The 19,783-nt window shown below is 35.8% G+C and overlaps 1 protein-coding gene across 10 annotated transcripts in view; it reads right to left on the reverse strand.

Moving 5' to 3' along the window:
• The window catches only part of ROBO1 (roundabout guidance receptor 1), a 1,119,036-nt gene that overhangs the window by 53,924 nt on the left and 1,045,329 nt on the right, over window positions 1–19,783 (reverse strand). For all 10 annotated transcript variants that reach the window (XM_032406315.1, XM_032406314.1, XM_032406316.1 and 7 more), the window contains 8 exons: window positions 15,641–15,846; window positions 14,025–14,106; window positions 13,686–13,854; window positions 13,432–13,598; window positions 7,679–7,800; window positions 6,779–7,010; window positions 5,670–5,791; window positions 2,253–2,424 (listed from right to left, as the gene is read on the reverse strand). In XM_032406315.1, the coding sequence (XP_032262206.1) occupies window positions 2,253–2,424; window positions 5,670–5,791; window positions 6,779–7,010; window positions 7,679–7,800; window positions 13,432–13,598; window positions 13,686–13,854; window positions 14,025–14,106; window positions 15,641–15,846 (1,272 nt within the window). The remainder of the gene's footprint in view (window positions 1–2,252; window positions 2,425–5,669; window positions 5,792–6,778; window positions 7,011–7,678; window positions 7,801–13,431; window positions 13,599–13,685; window positions 13,855–14,024; window positions 14,107–15,640; window positions 15,847–19,783) is intronic.

Here is a 19,783-nt window from a genome sequence, read left to right on the forward strand (position 1 = left end):
GTTTTATTTCATGTTCCAGGCTCTTTTATCTATGGTTTTCCTAAAAGCACTTCATCCTCTGAGAGTTCACCAAGCAGACCTATTTTTTTTTTTTTTCCCCCCTGATACACTCTTTGTATCTCCTAAGTTTATGGATTTCATGGCTATTTGTGCAAGGTTAAGTTGGGTAGCTTCAGATTTTATGGAGACAGCCAAGAGAGGTTCCATGCAAGCGACCAGATGGGCTTAACAGAATAAAGTGTGGTGTGACTAATGAATTAAAACGGCCACTCTATATCTCAGTCTTTGTCTCCCTGCAGCTGAGGCTATATTAAGATATGGAAAACGGGAACACATTTATAATTTCAAGTAAACCAATTTGACCCTTAAATCCTGTGATTTAAATCTTAAATAAATAAAATTACACATGGTCCTTTTCCAAAGCATCTTTGAAAAAGGACTGAAATCATACCTTATGAAAATAGGTAAATGACATCAACAGTGTATAGGTCATCACAGTGTAACTTATAATATCAATTTTAATAAGTTAATACTGATGTTTCATAAAACTGGGCAACTCTGAGTTACTTAGACTAATTTCCCCCATGTCTAACCTAACGTTGTAACAGATGCATCAATCAATTCTTTTAAATAGTTTCCTATTTTGTAATTTTGTAATAAATGAACCTGAAATAAACCATGAAACTATTTTTGCTTAAAAGTTGCATATGTAATCACTGTTTAAAAAGATAATCCCCAAATCAAATTCTGGACCATGGCTGTGGCAGATAGCACAAGCTCTCCTCTAAAGGTCTGAATGTTACCTTCATACGACAGAGTTTTCAGGAGGTAACTCTCTAGCCAGTGACTTCTTTTGGCGGTGTTCTCATTCCCTGACTTGCGTTCTGCACAGGAGTGATGAGCACCCTTTCTAGTCCTGCACCATTAAATCCTGCCCCACCCTGTGGGTTTCTTTCCTCTCTACTGGCCTTGGGTCAGCCTTGGAAGCTCCATGTTAAAAAAGGTAAAGCTCATCAGCCCGTGACCCTCCCTGTCGACATGGAACAGAGTCCCACCCCACAATTACGACACTTCAGGTGAACTTTATGGTGTTACACCACAAAGGTTCTGCAAAGACATCCGTTAGAGTAGAAAGCACTGTCTTAACAATGGAACAATGATAGGAGTTTCCAAACTGAACGTAAAGTTTATATAGCAAGGAAGTTTATTCAAAGCCAAATGTTTCTTAATGTTGTTTTGAAATAATTTCTAGGATGTCCTCAGTTATCATCCAAATGCAAAAATACTATGTACTTGTCTGTGAAGTATAAAAATGCATATATCTGATCCTTTTCCTAACATAAAATCTTACTAATGCTTAACTTCTGATTTGAAAGGAATAAACCAAAGTTGACTCTACATTCAGCATTTTTCATAATTTAAATGTAGCTTCTTAATAGCGACGCTTTTCTCTCCCCTTTCCATTTATAATTGTTTTTGTTGTTGTTTGCTTTAGATTTTTACTAGTAACCACTTACTAATTTGTATTTCATATTCATGCCACATTCCCTATAGGAAACTGTAGTAACAAGGCTTCTCTGTCAGTTTTTTTTCTTAATGTTTTTCCTTTTTTAATTCCTCTAACCACTTCTGAAGCATACATCATATTTACCTTTCTAAGTAATTAGCATAGAACTGTATCCTGATTCTCTTTGACATTGGAATCTATCTTTTCTTATAAAAAGCAATTACAGTTTTAAATAGACACCAAAATAGTAAATATAAATTGTATATTGCTTAAACTTCTAATACCTAGTTTAAGTTTTTCATGGAAGTTTTTTTTTTTTTATCCAAATAACTGTAAATTCCATGAAGATTCAGACTGTGTCTTTCTTGTTCATTGAGGTATCCTTGATGTTCAATTAATAGTATTTGTTGAATAGAAAAAAAAAAAAGAAAAAATTCAATAGGACAGAATTAGGATGACAATGAATGCTGACAACCTTTGTTTGAAATACAATTTAAAATGTGTGCTTGGCTAAGTTTCAGTTTAGTTGTGATATATATTATGTATTTATATAATCATAACATATTATATATTTATATAAATACGTATTTATATTTATATTTATATATTTTATACAACATATAATGCATATATTTTAAATGAAGCTAACATTATCATTTTTGTCGCTGTCTTTCCAAAAACCAAAAAAGGCAGGACCAGGGAGGGGGGGCAGCAATAGACTCTCAAACCAGATCTGCGCACTCACCTAACTGGATGAACTGCGGTTCACTCTTCACCCCAGCCCCGGCCCCAGTGCTGGCGGCCACCTCTATACTGTATCGGACCCCAGGAACCAGAGAAGGAATGACCACAGAAAAGGTGGAGCCATCCACCGTCTTGTTTATATGATAGCGAGTTTCATTGCCCAGACACCAAACCTGTAAGCAGAGCACAAGGAATTTTAAGCCAGTAAATTATTTAAGTGAATGCAAAGATCAACATAGCATTTCGGTTTTAGACCGAGACCAAGTTCAGACTTATCATGGACCCAATACAGGATGCTGCAAACGTCATTTTTCCCTAGGATCTAGTTCTGAGTGGACGCTCCCAGTCAAACCTCAGGTTAGCAGTACCTTAAAGACTGCTTTGAATTTTCTCATATACTTCTCAAGGACTCTATTAGGAAAGTCTACAGATTTTTGCTCAAACACACAGGCTATCAGCCCAAATCATCAGTTTTTTATTTTTAAACACCTAGAAATTATTTGCCAGAAAAAAAGGGCTTTGCAAAAAACTGCGTATATCCAGATAAAGAACAATAACTAAATCTAAAGTACCTTTGCAAAAATATGGTTATTAAAAATAAAACTGGACAGGGGCACCTGGCTGGCTCAGTTGGTAGAACATGCAACTCTTCATCTCAGGGTCCTGAGTTCGAGCCCCATGTTGTGTGTAGAGTTTACTTAAAAATAAATAAATAAAACTGGACATAAGGAGTTGGGATCTTCCTAGGAGTCTCCTCAGCCTGTGGCATGTTGCACTACTATCAGTGAGAGAAAATTAGCACTCTGATCTTGTATTTAAATGGGAATATTAATTTGTCTTTGATAACACAGATGAGATCATAAAGAATAACAATACATATTTGACTTGAAAGAAAAGTATTCTTCTAATAAGAAAATTATTGTATAGCTCATTAACTTTGATAAGGATATTTATGACAGGAAATTATTTTCAGGAAATTAAGACTTCTGAACTACACTGCAATCCTTAATTTAAACTTCACTAAAGGGTTATTTAACCATAGCGTGATCTGCAATGTTTAAGAAGTTGGATATGGTGCATGACAGTATTTGGACTCAGTTAATATAAGAAAATGCTACATGGAGTAGTAAGACATGCTCTATATTCTTTATGATGTCCTCAAGCAAAATGTAGGATTAGTCTCAAGTAGCCTATTGTCTAAACTGTAATAGGAAATGGAATTTAAAATAAATCTAGGAGTATCAGTGTCCCCTATCACGTGAGCAATAACCTTTCATTTTTTTTTTCTTTAGAAGTTAATATTATTTTAATACAGTTTCAGTGCATAACACCAGTAAATGGTCAGACTCTATCCCAGGTCCTGACCATTTGGAAATAAAGAGTCCTTTGTGATTTTTTTCCCCCCAATTACATTACGCAGCTGAACCAAAGCCACAAACTGATTTTGTACCAGTCAATCAGGTTCTGAAAGGCATTTTATTATTTTAAATTGACCATGAAGTTAAGTGAAATCCACCCTTTTGCATTTCTTCTGGAGAGAAATGAGTTTTGACTCTTAGGGGAAAATGCCTACATTACACAATTTTGCTTGAGAGCTGAGACATCACCTCATTTTAAATCCTTAAAAATCTCCATAACAGTTCATTTTTCTGGACTGAACCATAGCATCCTGTCACTCCCCCATCTTGAGATAACCTTGAAATTCACAAGAAAACATTTAAATTGTAGAGACTCTTACCTTTTAATGATTCAATGACACTAGAAGATCTAATTTGAAATATCTTAGAACATTCACAGGGCATTCATGGCACTATTTTAAATACTTTAAATGTCACCCTTTTAAAATTCTGGCAAATTTCATAAAGAGATTTTCAGTTTGTTTTTAAAGATCATTTTAAGAAAATATTAGGCCTAAAACGACGCTCAGTATGTCTGGTTATTGTCCAAATCAATTTGCTACTCAAAAGAACATTGATGGTCTTTATTTGGCAAGCCTTACCAAGAATGCACATCAGAATCACCTTGGAAAGATCTATCCCAATATGTATGCAACTCCCCCCCCACAGACCTACTGAGTCAGAATCTCTGAGAATGGTGGTCAGGTACATATGTTTGGAAAATGAGTCCACAAGAGATTCTGATGTTAGTATCTAATTACCTGTAGAAGAAAAATGTGGTCACCTTTTTAGTATCAGTTTCATATCAATAGGGACAGTATAAAATATTCACATATAGGAGATAAACTACTAAGTATCACAATTTAGCTAGTAACTAAAAAATACTCAGGTATCATGGAAATATAAAGCAGTATCTAGGGAAAAAATGTTTTACAGTTAAAATTCTTCTAGTATGCAATGTGTTTACATAAATGTTGAAAAAAAGACATGTAAAATCTATTTTCTACTGAGATTTCCCTGATTTAATCTATCAATTATTCATTTATCATAGATCATTAAGACTTTCCTATAATACAGAGTCATTGATAGGATACGTCTCATGTTTTTAACTGTATCTTGGCATGCTTGAAAATATTTGCTCAAAACAAATCTGTGTAAGACTCTAAATTTAATCACTAGAGCTGATGACTTCACAGGTCAAAATAATTATCAGAATTATCAGATTGAGTCACTCTTATTATTTTTAAAATTCACTTAAACATACATAAATTTATAACTGAATCTCTTCTGAGATATGAAATTTTGTTTAGAGACTAAAACAAGTTCTACAGGAAAAAAAATTTTGTGCACATTAAAATAAGTTTTCCAACTTAGCTTCAAAGTTTTAAAACTTCAAACATGTCAAAAAAAAAAAAGGAGGAGAAAGCAAACCCTATTTGATAGTATTTGACTCTTAGCCAATTCCATGGGGCAACCCAATGCTGCAAAATATATTCAAGCTAGATTTTTAAGGTAAAAAAAAACCACAGGGGGCACCTGGGTGGCTCAGTGTTAAGTGTCTGCCTTCGGCTCAGGTCATGGTCCCAGGGTCCTGGGATCCAGCCCCACATCGGGCTCCCTGCTCGGCGGGGAGCCTGCTTCTCCCTCTCCCACTCCCCCTGCTTGTGTTCCCTCTCTAACTCTCTCTGTCAAATAAATAAATAAAATCTTAAAAAAAAAAACAAAAAACACAACTTTTTATTAGCATTCATACTTGTTGTTTGTGTAAAATTATATGGACCTATAGATTTTGTGACCATATAGATCACTTCTTTTAAATTAATTGTTTTTTCGAATGGCTTAAGAAAGAATTAATCCACAATTAACCTAATAAACAGGGAAGTATTTTAAAAATAATTTTACATGTTGCTACCTGCACCAGCAGATGGCGCCAAATACCCATAATGTCGACAAGCTTTTTCTTTTGCCTTTCTTTGCAGGGGGAGAAGGGTGTCCATCAGTAATTACTATGTATGTGTTACCTTATACTCTTGGACCATTCCATTCTGAGTGTCTTCCGGAGGCGGCTGCCAACTAACAAGAATTGCAGTCCCATTTCCATCGTTCTTTGATACCGTTACACTTTGGGGTGGGGCACTGGGTGCTATTAAATTGTTTTAAAAAGTAGATACATTATGAGTATATTAGAGAACACTGAAAGCAGACACAACATTTAAAATCAAGTAATAACTATGTAAAATATATGTCAATATACCCCTATGTTTTAAATATGTATCTCATTCAAGTCTGAATAGTCCCAACTGATTTAAGTTTCTCCTCAAAATTCCTAAACCTTTTGTTATTGCGAATTTTCCATAACCAAAGTTACATAGATTATCTCCACAAAACATCCCAGGAAAATTCTTATTCCTCCTACCCTGTAACCTTAGTGTCATGTTCTCCCTACAAAGGTTCCAAAGTATAAAGCTATATATTAATCAACCATGACATTAACTATATCCTATCATTTATGTAATCAAAATAAGTACATTTTAGGGAAAATTCTGGTTATTTTTACAGAGTATACTTGTGACACGTAACCTTTTTTTACTTTTATGTAAATACTAAGATTGAAATTCCAGGTATAGGGTGGCCAATCATACCGGTTTTTCTAGAGCTGAGGGGTTTCCACAGACATGAGGAATAAGCATAAAATGCTAACCCCGGAAAGTCCTGGGCAAACCAAAACATTACTCACCGTATTTATAAATCATTACTCAAAGTAACATTCAATAAGTGAATGGAAAATAATTAATGGAAAGTCAAGCAAATTGAGAACAAATTCATCTTTAAATGTGAATTTTAGTTCTCAACAATTGAATATGTCCTACATATGCCTTTAAGTAATATATGGTTCACATTTGCAAATTTTTATATAGGCTATTAAAGCAAGTCAAGTATTACAGAATTTTTATTTTTAGTAGTTCTAACTGAACAAAATCTCTTAGCAAAATATAATGTTCAATATAATGTTCCATATCAAGACAGTTAATTAATGTCACAGTTAACATTAAGATTTTTTCAATTAAGTTAATAAAAACCCAGCAAATGTACTACAGTGCACAGTAATCACACGTTTCATTATACTTGCCTTCTTCTAAGGTTTTGGCAAATTTAATTTCACTATCTGCTCCTTGAAATTCATTAAAAAAAGGACGAGCCTTAATTTCATAGTTGACCCCCTTTCTGAGATCAGGGATAACCACGCTATTTTTGGTTGGGGTCCTCACTTCAAAAACTAACCACTCCGATTCACCATGGTTGGCTCCAGATGGCCGATAAAGAATTTTATATCCTTGAATATACTGAGACTGTTGGTCCACCTATTAAAATGACAAATAAAAAATACAACCATTTATATCTTATTGATTTATTTAAAAATTATGAAAATTAAATGTGACAAAATGCAAACAATTCTATCTGGCTTCACCCTACAGTTTTCTAGTTTATATGAAATAGAACATGAAAAACAAATCACTATCTGTTGTAATACAGTCACTTTTTCAGCTCAATATATAATGTTAGATACTAATTTCTAGGGTTCATGCAGAAATTTTAGGCATCATAGCAGCTTTTGACAGACATCTAGGGATGTCAGGATCAAAAGGATCAGAAAACTTTCTAATTTTAAATGCCAATTTAATACTACTCAGAAATACTTCTTAAGTCTAAAAGATATTATGTAATAATGATCGTGTCACAAGTTACATATTTATAATTAATACTATGTGTTTCTTTCCTTTGGTAATGGTAAAGTTTACTATTGCTGTATAATAGAAAATACACACAACATGAAACTTTTTTTGTTGAAAGCCAAAGCACAGCTACCATAATAAACAATGCTTACATTATAAAGTTGTCATTGGTGGACAAGCGGGCAACACATATACATAAACTATCTGTTCCATGAATATTTTTTTCATATAATGATCTCCCAGAAGTCATCTGCTTATTGAAATTGAAATCAAATATTGCAACAATAATGACTCACTGTCCAGTGCACTTCGATTGAAGAGGAAGAAAGGATGGTAGGGTTGTGGAGGTGTAGTACAACATTTCCCAGCTCTCTCTGGACCTGCTTGTGATCTACTCCCTGACTCGTTGGGGGAACATCTGCAACAATCCAAGAAGACGTGTTACCATCCTATGCAATGTAACTGACTTGAATGAAAGCATGGTGAAACAATCCTTGCATTCATAGCAACTCTCAGAAAAGAAGAATCATTCCAACTGGGAAGCCAACCTGTGATACAGAATAAAATGGGAACAACTTAAATTTTTTATTAGCATAGGGAAGATGGGGACATACAGAGAGAGAGTGAGAGAGAGAGAGAGTGTGTGAGAGAACAACCAGAGGGCATGTAGAAAGCAAGAAAGAGCAGGAAGCAAAGGTAACAATGGCAAAAAGCAGCATCTGAAGGTGCCTCTTACCATGTAATGATCGTTTTCTCACCAAGGATGAGGAGCTGAGTGCAATCCCCTGAGTTTGTTATAAAATTCGATAGTGAGCCTGACTACGCAAGAAAGAAAAGAGCCATAAATTGCAATAGAGTGGATAACTAATGTAAAAAATGGAAACATATAAAAGTGAAAAGCAAGCACAAAAAGAAATTAGACACCTTACATCTTATAAGATGAACTTAGATATCTTCCCAAATAAGGTATATGGTAAGTTAGTAGTAGCTATGATGAGGGATACAGAGGCCACCAGTAGAATGGAATGGGATGGAATAAAATGAAGGAACAGAATAGAATAGAATAGAATAGAATAGAGTAGAATAGAACAGAATAGAATAACAAAATAAATCTGATGAGAAGAGAGTACCTAACCATCTATTTAATGGTTTGCTTTTTTAGTTCAGTTATTATATCACTGTAAAGAAGGTTAAATAAAAAGTTCTTAATCTCAAGAACACCAAAATTTAAGAAAGGAGACCAATAACAAGGTAAGAATTAAACTATTACTAGTGTTCCTATTTTGCACTTTTTTCCCCCAATAAGGAGGGGATTTGTTGAAATTCTAAAGTCTGTACTCAGTAAAAATTGCCCATTTCTAAGGAGGTTTTCTAAATACAGATATCTTGCTTTGCTTACAATAATAAAAGGAGCGGGGTGCTTGGGTGGCTCAGTTGGTTAAGTATCCGACTCTTGATTTCAGTTCAGGTCATGATCTCGGGGTCATGGGATTGAGCCCTGCGTCGGCCTCTGCGCTCAGCACAGAGGCTGCTTGTCCCCCCTCTCCCTCTGCTCCTCTCTCTCTCAAATAAATAAATAAAATCTTAAAAGAAAAATAAATAATAAAAGGGAACACAGGGTGAAGTAGGGAAGAAAATAAAGAGATTTTTGTGGCCAGAATTCTTTCTCAGAGTATTATATGTTGGCATATATATTCTAGAGTATTTACCATCCCATAAACAGCAGAAATGAGAATTTTAGTTTTCTGAATAAGTATCTTTAAAGATATTCTAAACAAGAAGCAAAAAAAATTTTTTATTAAAATGAGGTTGTCCAATATTACGCCATATATTAACTAACTAGAATTTAAATTAAAAACTTGGAGCAAACAAAAAAAAATGAGGTTGTTCAGGTTTGAGGGACTCCACAGAAGTCAGGCAAATAGAAGACAGATCAAGAGTGCTATTTAACACTCTTAAATATAATACCCTTGACTGTACCTATATACTGCACCCATCAATTAAGCTTATAAATAAGCAAAATGACAAAAACAACAGATAATTTTGGCATCTCATACTTTAGCATCCCTCACAAATATCCTTGGCTAACACTGGCCCTCAGGCAACCTATTATCACAGCCTAGAGACAGAAAGCACTTGCCCATCAGGCTCCCAACTCCAATGTTCCTCCTTCCCTACTGGTTTCTACTGCTCTGATGATTCCAGCTACCATCTATCTCTGGAGTAAGCATGAAGTCCTTGCAATAAGACAGACTTGGGTTTGCACCCCAACTCAGCAACTCATCAGCCATGAAACATGGGGTAGATTTCCTAACCTCAGTATTTTTCTGTTTTTTCACCTGGCAAATGGCAATATCAATGGCAGATATTTCTGAGAGTTGCTGTGAGAACTGCATTTTGTAAGTCATATGAAGCCCTTGTCTTGAAATCAGGGACTGGGTTGATCTTTGTGAACCCAGAACAGCTAGCCCTGTGCCATACATTTAGAATGTGCTTAATAAACATTGGTTGAGTGAAAGGGAATTACTGTATGAAAACACATGTTCTCTCATATGTAAGCTTCTCTCCTCAGGAATCTTCTGCCTTTCAGGAAGTAACCACAAACATGTAAATAACCATTTTAAATGGTAACTACTATGATTTTCATCACAATCTCTAATTTCCTTGCCCTGAGATAAACTTGTCAGTCAATCCCTTCATGTAAACTACGAAACTCCCTTGCCTGGTGTAACCATTTTGGCAACAGCAGCCTAGAATATTCAGAAAATGGCCCATCAGAGAGAAAAATGAAAAGTAATACTTAATAACATTGAAAAGTTTACGAATTGGTCCTTTTATTGTTCTTGTCCTTTTCCTCCTCTTGTAAAAAAAAGAAGTATTCTTATGTAAAAGGTCCTTCCGAACATTCTCGGAATTAACCTGGAGGAAATTTTAGATTGTAATTCTACCTGGCTGCTTCCCCAGTGTTGGAATTCCCTATACAGTTTCTGAAAAGAGCTTATGCAGGCCCCACTTCATTATTTACGATGACTGGGTTCTTATTACCTATACGATACATACACTGTGCATTCTGTGTCTTCAAGGATAGGGCTCAGAACGCTATGCACGTAGGACACGGGGAGGAAACACAGTAGTTCCAGCGGCAACAACCCCACCATCCCAGCAATGGCCAACACACCCCTACTTGCCCACGACTCATGTCATCTTCTTTGCATTATTGAATCTTTTTTGGGGGAAAACACCGCGATTACCCTATGACAAGGCTCTAACTCCAACTGTGACATGGGTCTACCTGAGTTCTGAACTGGAAACTGCCTTGTACCTTTAACTCTGACCCAGCTCCTTCATAGGAATCTCTACTTGGGGAAGACTTTTTTTTTTTTTTTGCAGCCATGTTACAGAAATGGTTATAGAAATTATAGCTGCTCTCTTATGAATCCATTTCCAGTAAGTCTCTCCTGAATGCCCTCCATCCCTGGCTCTTCCCCTTATCCTTACTACACAAATGTTCTGTACTTTCTTCCAGGTTTTTCCCCAAGTTCCTGCTACAACCGGTATTAGCCTAACCTTCAGCTGAGCTTCACAGTATCTCAAGAGCAGCCCAAGAACTAGACGATGAAATCTTCCTCGATGTTACTTCTACTCCTTGGTCCTGTTTTGTTGCCTGGGATTAAAATATGCATACCCTTTTCACATCATGGTCTCTTAAAATGTTAAGGAAAAAAAAAATGTCATGTCTACTCTAACTTTCTTATTTTGGGAGGAAAACATGCCAAGACGCCTGAATTTCTTTTCCAGTGATGTGATTTTCAGCCTTCGGTGCAGCTCTGCCAACTAACCTCCTTGTCCTCCTCTTAAAAGTCTACCTGAAAATGTGGTGTTCAGAAAAGAGCACATTATTCCATTCATAACCTGACCAGTTCAGAGTAAAGGGAGGGGATTACTTGATCCAGACATAATTCTGCTAATGCCAGCTAAGACCATATTTGTTCTTTTGGCAATGACATCACTCAGTTGGCTCAAATGAGTGCTTTAGTTGACTTCAAATACTGAGATCTGTGTGCCCCCAGCACCTTGACACACACATGTACTCCCCCTTTAAGCCTGGTATCCTTAGTCTATCCTTCCACAGTTAAGTTTTAAACCTTAAGTTTAAGTGGCACACTTTTGAATTTGCTCCATTAATTTAATCTTAATGCTGACCCATCCTTTCTGTCTATGGAGATAGATTTAATTCCGAGAGCATCGGAATTAAATCTATTCCGATGCTCTCGGAATTAAATCAGTCCTTGTGTGCACAACTTCCTCAGCCTGTCTTTCTCAGTTTCATGATATCTGCAAAGTTTATCAACTCCCTTTATTTTTAGTCCAGACAGTGAAAGAAACATGAGTCCAATAACAAATTCTTATGGCAGAAAACAGAAAAGAAATCTGAGTCTTATACACTCCTAAATTAATTAATCCCTGTCCAAACCTGTGGAGTGCATATTTTTAACCCCATTTTATATAAGGGATGAAACTGAAGCTCAGGACAAACTAACTTGCTCAGGGCTACATAGCTCATAGGTTCGGGAGGTGAGATTAAAAATCCTTTGATTTCAAAATGGCAGGCCTATTTCACCATATTTCCCATCTTCCAAATGACATGAGTTTATTTCACTTAGGTTGCTCCACTAGCTATTCACGTATAAAGGTAAGTCAGTTAAAATGTAAAAAGACTTAAATTAATTTTCATATTAAGTGTGAACTACCTCCTTATTTACAAATGAGGATGTAGACTACAAAATCATTCATAGGAGTATATAACAGAATAGCAGTCAATCAAAACGGAGGAGTCTCCTAGGTAGAGACCCCTGTACTCGGGACAAAAATTTAAATTCACTTTACAGCTGTCATTGTGTCTGCATTCTTTACAAATGCGTATCTAATATTGAAAACCTCAAACTGCATTAAGGCAGCCTCCAAGAATATTAGCGTTCCTGATGAGGTGACTCATAATAGCAAATATAGGCACTTGGGTGTGTTGAATTCACACAGCAGGAGACAAACATGGACATGTTCTACAACTCCGTTTGCTTTCTGTGTGAATTCTGAAGCAAAAGGTCCTTCCAGAAAGATTCTTTATACACTCATCAGAGAAGACAAAACAAGCAAAATGGCTGGCAGACCCTCTCTAAAACCAGTAAAAAATAGTTTAAGCCTTTCAGTCCTTGCGTGCACAACTTGTTACTATCACTATAACTAAGTTACACTTTTTTTTTCCTTTGGAAAGGTAAACTCAAGACAGATAATTACGATTCCTCTGAATGTTAAGAAAATCACTACCATCTAGAATTTTCTTTTTCTATTAATATAAGAACAAACATATTTTTGTGACAATGACAATATGTTAAAAAAAAGGGTAAAGATGGATTCAAATCACCTTTTTATTCAATATGTAAATTTCACTCCTATTAAAGCTTTAAAATAATAAGTGGGGCATGGTGGCAGATAGAAGGTCATCTGTTGAAATCTAAATATAATTTTTATTCACAAAGGACAATAAAAAGCAGTATATCCAGAATGTGGCCCAAGTGAGCAAATTTCTAATTTGCTCCACATATTCATTTTTCCTTTTCTCTGTTTCTTTAACCCAGCTTGGACCAAACATATACACGACTTGCATTTAAAAGTTTAATATATCATGGCTCATATAATTGACAATGAAAGACAGACCAAATGATATACCAATGTAAAGTATTTTTTCCCATGCTTCATAGGGGGAGAAACCAAACATACTCCAAAAATACACACTATTTTTGTCTGATTGGATTGTGATTTTATAAAATGAGAGACACTGCTCTTTGTTATTAATCTTATCTTGGTTAGTCCAGAAAACAATAAAGTTTGCAGACATTGTGTTTGTGTATTAAAAATTAATGGAGCTCCTGGAAGAACAGATCTGTCTTACATACACAATCAGCACATATGCAGTACAAATCACTGACTTGTGGAAGTATAACACCTAAGAATAAGTAGTTGTCACAAGGTTGAGTAAATCAGTATTTACCTTGCGTTTTCACTGGGTCTGATATCTGGCTTGGATCACTAATTCCATACGCATTTGCTGCCCTCACAAGGAAAAGGTAAATTGCATTAGGTTTGAGTCCTTTAATGGCAAATGTTTCTGTTTTCACATTCTCGGCTACGGTCTGCCAACTGCTACCAGATGCATGGCTAAGGACAGATACACAAGTTAGAACATGTGTATGTAATGGCAAATTGAAACAACAAACCAACTAGGAAACATCAGCTTTACTCTACCTGAAGGCTTCTATAATATAAGATGTTGGAGTTGCACCCGAATTCAAATTTGGTTGCCATGACAATGTTACTGTATTTCTGCTGACATCTGTAACTTCAGGTTTTGAGGGGGCACTAGGGATTAAATTTGGGTCAGTGGGTCTCGGAGGCTGAACTGGAACTCCAAATTCTAATAAAGGGGATAAAGAGGAAAGATGTTTACACATATACAGATAAGCACAGAAAGGTAGATTGCACCATTATATATCTATTCAGACATCAGGCCATCTACTTCATCCATTTACCAGCAAGTAAACTACCACAAGTTAAGCTTTAAGTTAAAAATGCTAGCTAATTTACCTTGGACTTCAATGTAAGCACTCCATGTTGCTTCACCACTGGGGGTCGATGCAATGCAGGTGTACCGACCTGTGTCACCCAGCTGAGAAGATAGACAGAAAATAAATATTTGGAACAATCGAGAGCTCAATGGGCTGGAAAAGCAATTATAGTTTTGTATATGTCCCATGAATATGGATAACTGCATTAAAATTCAATAACCAGAAACGTCCTCTTAATTGAATATATTTTTATTGAATATGAAGGAAAATATTGCAGGAATACGGAAAAAAATCTATATGGTTATCTTAATTGTATAATAAAATATAATATTTAATGCTTTACCATAGCATTATTTTTAGCGTCAGGGACAATAAACAATGAGGTATTCAAATTCAAAGGGCTAATCTTTATTACTAACTTATATCTTCATATTTAATGTCACATAGTAAGGCTGATAAAATTTAGCCAATGACTACTCTTGCTATTTCCTATTTTATCAGAGTTACATGCATATGGATATCTGAGATAAACAGATATTACAGAAAAAAAGGATAAACACAAAAATGATTTCTTCTCAAAGTATTCACTCTTTTTTTCCCCATTTTATTTTTTTTTTTACCTGTTTAATAAGTCAAACCTCAGCTGGAATGAAGGTTCTCTCTCCCTTCTAAAGACCGAATGCCAGAAAACAAACAGGGGTCACATGTTCAGCTTTAAAATCATCATCAGCATAATGAACCCATACACCTCTGCCTAAGGTAACAACTCGATCTTCAAGTAATGTTTGATAAAGCAAGAATGTTGCCATCTCGCTCTGGCAACTGTAATAACAAAATTGCAATCATTGTCACAAAGAACTACAACATATTAACTTTCATGGCATGTACAATGAACTGTTATGCTGATCCAAAACTCCCAAGAAGCCACCCACAATAGGCAGTGAAGCGATTGAAATTTATGTTTATTGCTGTCAAAGCTATTCTTTCATATGCCTTGTGAGCCTGTCTGATCTTGACCTAAAAGAAAAGGAAAAATCAAAACAAAACAACACAGTCCTGAAAGAACAGGTATAGGATGTGATGCCCTGGGAAGGTAAATCCCTAAATTGTTCTCACAAACATGGGCCTTTCATCATTTAACATTCTGATTTGCACTGTACACTCGGCGTGTACATTGCTATCTGGTTTTTGCTTGCATGTACAGTATTCTGTACTTGCAAAATGTTGAACCAAATATTCATCACAACAGAAGACCCATCCAAGGGCATTGTCGATAACATGGGACTGGAAAAATCTCTTTGAAAAATGCTTTTATGGAATAAGTGCATCATACCACTACCTGGAAGGTATTTTTTCTCCCACAAATCCCCACCTACTTTCCTCAACAGTTCTCAAAAAACTCTTTTTTCTCCTTCATCTAAAACCTTAAATTACTTGCTAGGAGCTAAGTTATGAGTCGAATCATCTTAAATATACACAGAGGAATGTCTGAAAGAATAAAGCCTCTGTTAAAAATATATCAATACCGTTAGCTAGCATTTCATTGGTTCTAAAATTTGAGACTTCAGCCCTGGTTGCTGGAGGCAAACACAAAATGGAGCAAAATGGGGAAGCCAGGGTGTCATTTCAAGTTACCTTAGCGTATCGGATCTGTAGCACTCCCGTCTCCAGCTGCTTGATTCGAGAATCTTGGGTTGACACAAGGACTCCATCCTTTCTCCACAGAATCGTGGGCACCGGACTGCCTGTGGCCACACAGCTGAGCACTACAGTACCATCCACTGCCACGGTCTGATTCCCAGGACCTTGCCGAATGACGGGGGGAGGCCGGTCTGCAATCACTACCAAAAGAAACAAAAGGAAATCGATTTCTACAACTGGAAGCAATTTGCTAATCATCCAAGCAACAGCAGTTGCTCTAGGCTTTGAAACAAACTAATTAAACAAGTAATTGAAGTAGGAGACGTGCATTATTCAGAATGCATTTATACGATGCCCTGATGCAGGATGTTAAAATGAGATACCATGTGTTCCTTTCAAATGACCAAGCCCTGACTGAGCTTGCCTCCCCATCAAGGGACCTTTTTAACTTAAGAGTCCTAGGAGGAAACAAGAATTGTGGATGGTGGGGCACCTGGGTGGATGGTGGGGCACCTGGGGGCACCTCAGTCGGTTAAGCATCTGCCTGCGGTTGGGGTCACGATCGAGCCCCGCATCAGGCTCCCTGCTCGGTGGGCAGTCTGCTTCTCCCTCTCCCGCTCCCCCTGCTTGTGCTCTCTCTCTCTCTCTCTCGCTCTGTCAAATAAATAAATCTTAAAAAAAAAAAATTGTGGATGGTGAAGTAGATGTCTAGTGGTGAGAAGTGGAACGTCTACTTTTTAAACTTTAAAATATGTAAAAATCAAACACAACGACAACCAAAAAACCACCTACCCCAAGGAAACTTATGAGACACATTTTCATAAATGAACGAAAGCCAACTTGATATCCGATAACTGTTTTGTATCCAGCAGAAAAAAATTATGGTATCGTACCAGCATGGCTGACAATTTTGGATTCAAAAAGGGGCTTTGGACTTTTAGAATTTACAATTCAATATGACTGAGCTCTTTCTGTCTTGGAATTCTATTAACAGAATTTCGTGGGTAAAAATTTCCCAATCCCAGTGAATTCAGGAAAAACTAGAAAACTGTTCAAATACATTGTTGGTAGGCTAATCCAAAAATATAACTCAAGCTCATGTCCTAACCTAGGAAATATACTTTTGTGCTGGAATTACAGGGATCAGAAAACACTTTCACAAATTCTAGTACCTTAATAGTTTTAATGTACTATGGAAGGAAACAATGCAAGGCATTTTTATAATATATAAATTAAAATTGTTCTTATTATTATATGAAAAGCCTAAAACCTAAAAACTTTATCTCAGACAAGAAAGCCATTATTTAGAGAAAAATCTAAAACACCTGGAGTGTAACCAGAACAACTTGCGTTGGAGAGTTGTTCTCAGTTCTCAGCCCCTGATAGATCAAATTCAGTGAAACTCCACAGATGCGATGCTTTTTTAAATGAGTAAAAATTAAAAATGAAGTTTAAGAATTTTTTCATTATCAAGCTTTAAAATTCCAAATATTAGTTACAAATTTTTAAGTCACAAATATATAAAAGACAAGTTTAAGAAGTTGCCTGGTTAAAAGAAACTAGTTGCCAGAGTAACTAAATTTTGGATGCAACAATTTGCAAAGCGAGATGTGTCATGTTCAAAGTTTTATGCCCCAAAGATTTTCACAAGCTGGAGTCACACTTCAATTTGTTCCTCATTTACCATGCAATAATTATTAGTTTTGTGCCTTCAACTTAAGCAAAAACAAGAAAGCAACAGAGTGAAATCAGCAACTGCATTTTCATTCCACCCTTCTGATTCTCTCCCATGCTTGATTACTGGTATGAAATTTGCAAATACCAGGGAGACATGTTAGAAGGCTGGAGTTTGTAACCTGGCAGGAGTGTTTCAGATACTCCATGGATGACAAATGTAAGTCAATGATTCCTTTGTTTAGAATTGTTTAATCTTTTCTATGTTTTCTGTTGAGATTGGCTAAAATCAAATTAGAGGCCCCACCTGATAAGTGTGAAAAAAAGAATCAAAGTGTTTTATTGCTTTGGGGTTTTAGAAGATTCTACCACCTGCGTTCCCTTGATCATAAGAATGAATGAGTATTTATTTCTAGACATTAATTAAATTAGTAACAGTGTTTCTTTATAAAGGATTATAATTAAATCCAGTAACAGAATGGCTTACATTTGGTAGTCTTGTTACATTTAGAAACAATCCAGTATCTGGGGTTTTATTCAGTTTTCTGATCTTTACAGTGCTTTGATGTTTGCATCATACTTAGCATCATTCACACCTCCCCACCCTATCCCAACCCAGTTTAATCATGCTGTTCCATTGTCATTTATTTCTTCCTGGTTTACCCACAAAAATAAGGCAAGAGAAGAGGAGTAGGGTTGATTATCATCTTCATCTGTCCTGTGTCTTTGGGCCACTTCCTTAAATTCTCTAAGCCTCAGCTTTGTTTTGTTTTTTTTATCTGCAATCGGAAGATAATAATGTTTAGCCAGCTCAAGGGATTGCTATGAAGATTTAAATGCAATAATAGATATGAAGGTGCTTTGCTAATTGCAAAAAGCTAGACGTGTATGAATTGTGATATTGCCGCTTACCCTTTTCTGTAAAAACTGATAGGTAAACCAGAGCTGAAGGAGTTCATTAAAGCAATTTCATGTTTTTAGGTAGAAAAAAATGAAACATTTTGTTGTTATCACAGGGTAGAATAAAATACTGATAAAATATTTACATTTTCACAAACTAAAGAGTGTAGTACATTTCTGAGTCAAGCCTAAATTTAGGATTTATGAGAAGAACCTCAAATTTAGGGTCTAAAATTTTACACTGGTATCATTAGAATGTATTATCATTATTAGAATGAATTTTAGCAAAGTGAGTAAGTGCATCTTGGAGAAAGATGTGCCCCTAAAATGAAAACGTTCCATAACTGTGCTATCCAACGCAGAAGCCAATACTGAGCATCTGAATCTGGCTAGTGTGATTGAGGAACAGGATGTATAATTTTAATAAACTTTAAGTAATTGAAATTCTAATTTAAATAATCTCACGTGGCAGCTGGCCACCATCCTGGACTTTTGTACCAAAAGTACAAACTTTTGTTGTAAATCTCAGTTCTGCTGCTTATGATCTGTATGCTTTGGGCATACTTTTTCACCAGTCTCTGCCTCCATTTCCTTATCTGTAAAATGAGATGTTGTGAAATTTAAAATTGTTGATATGTGAACAGTTCTTAGCATTAGCGCCTGACCCAAAGGAAACACTGAGTAACTGTAACGTAGTATTAACGGGTATCAGTATAGTGGCGTTAGCTGTGTTAGTGGTGCTGGTGTAGACAGTGCCTCAGGTGGTGTAACCCGTTACAGCAGAGTTTAGGGAAGTTTCCTATCTTTTCCTCACATTCATGAAATATATAAAGATCCTAAAAAAAAATGAGAGCATATCATCTAGAAGTCATATTTTGTTACCTCAAAAGCGATAATCACGAAGACTATGTTAATACATATAAATACATTCATAATATAATTTTAAGTGAAAAAAAACCCAAAATAACATATACACATTGACCGGTTTAAGAATGAAAAGCTCATATTTATAGACCAACAGATATCAGAATTACGTATCACAATTGCTATCAGTTCTCAAACGTATTTTACAAACTTATGAGTTAGTTAGGGAAGTACAAGTCACGTGTCCAAATCGACTAGTTGGTAATTGTCAGATCTCTCTTTTCTGAATAAAAGTTAACACTCATTTCATTGTATGTCAATAACTTTTGAAAGATGAATGCAAGTGATTTTAAATTTTATACAGCATTAGGTAATCATTAACTAATTTTCTTACGTTCTAGTAATAAAGAAAAGAAACATTTTCAATTAAATAGGTGATACGAATTTCTATGTTCCTGAGTCAAATGCTATTTGGGGTAGGCCACAGCTACAAAACACAACATTTCAAAGACAGCTGCTACTCCACCATATTCCGTGCCTTGTGTTTTATTCTGTCTTTGTCTTTGTTCTGTTTGCAAACAATAAAGCAAGGTCAAGAAGCTAAAGTCAAATAGCATCCAGAAAGTATTCTGACTACAAGCTATCCTCTTGACTTGACTTGATAATGTGCAAAAGCTGAGGGTGCTAGCACTCACAGTA

The sequence above is a fragment of the Phoca vitulina genome, unplaced genomic scaffold (genome assembly GCF_004348235.1).
Source record: "Phoca vitulina isolate PV1807 unplaced genomic scaffold, GSC_HSeal_1.0 scaffold8, whole genome shotgun sequence".
Lineage (NCBI taxonomy): Eukaryota > Metazoa > Chordata > Mammalia > Carnivora > Phocidae > Phoca > Phoca vitulina.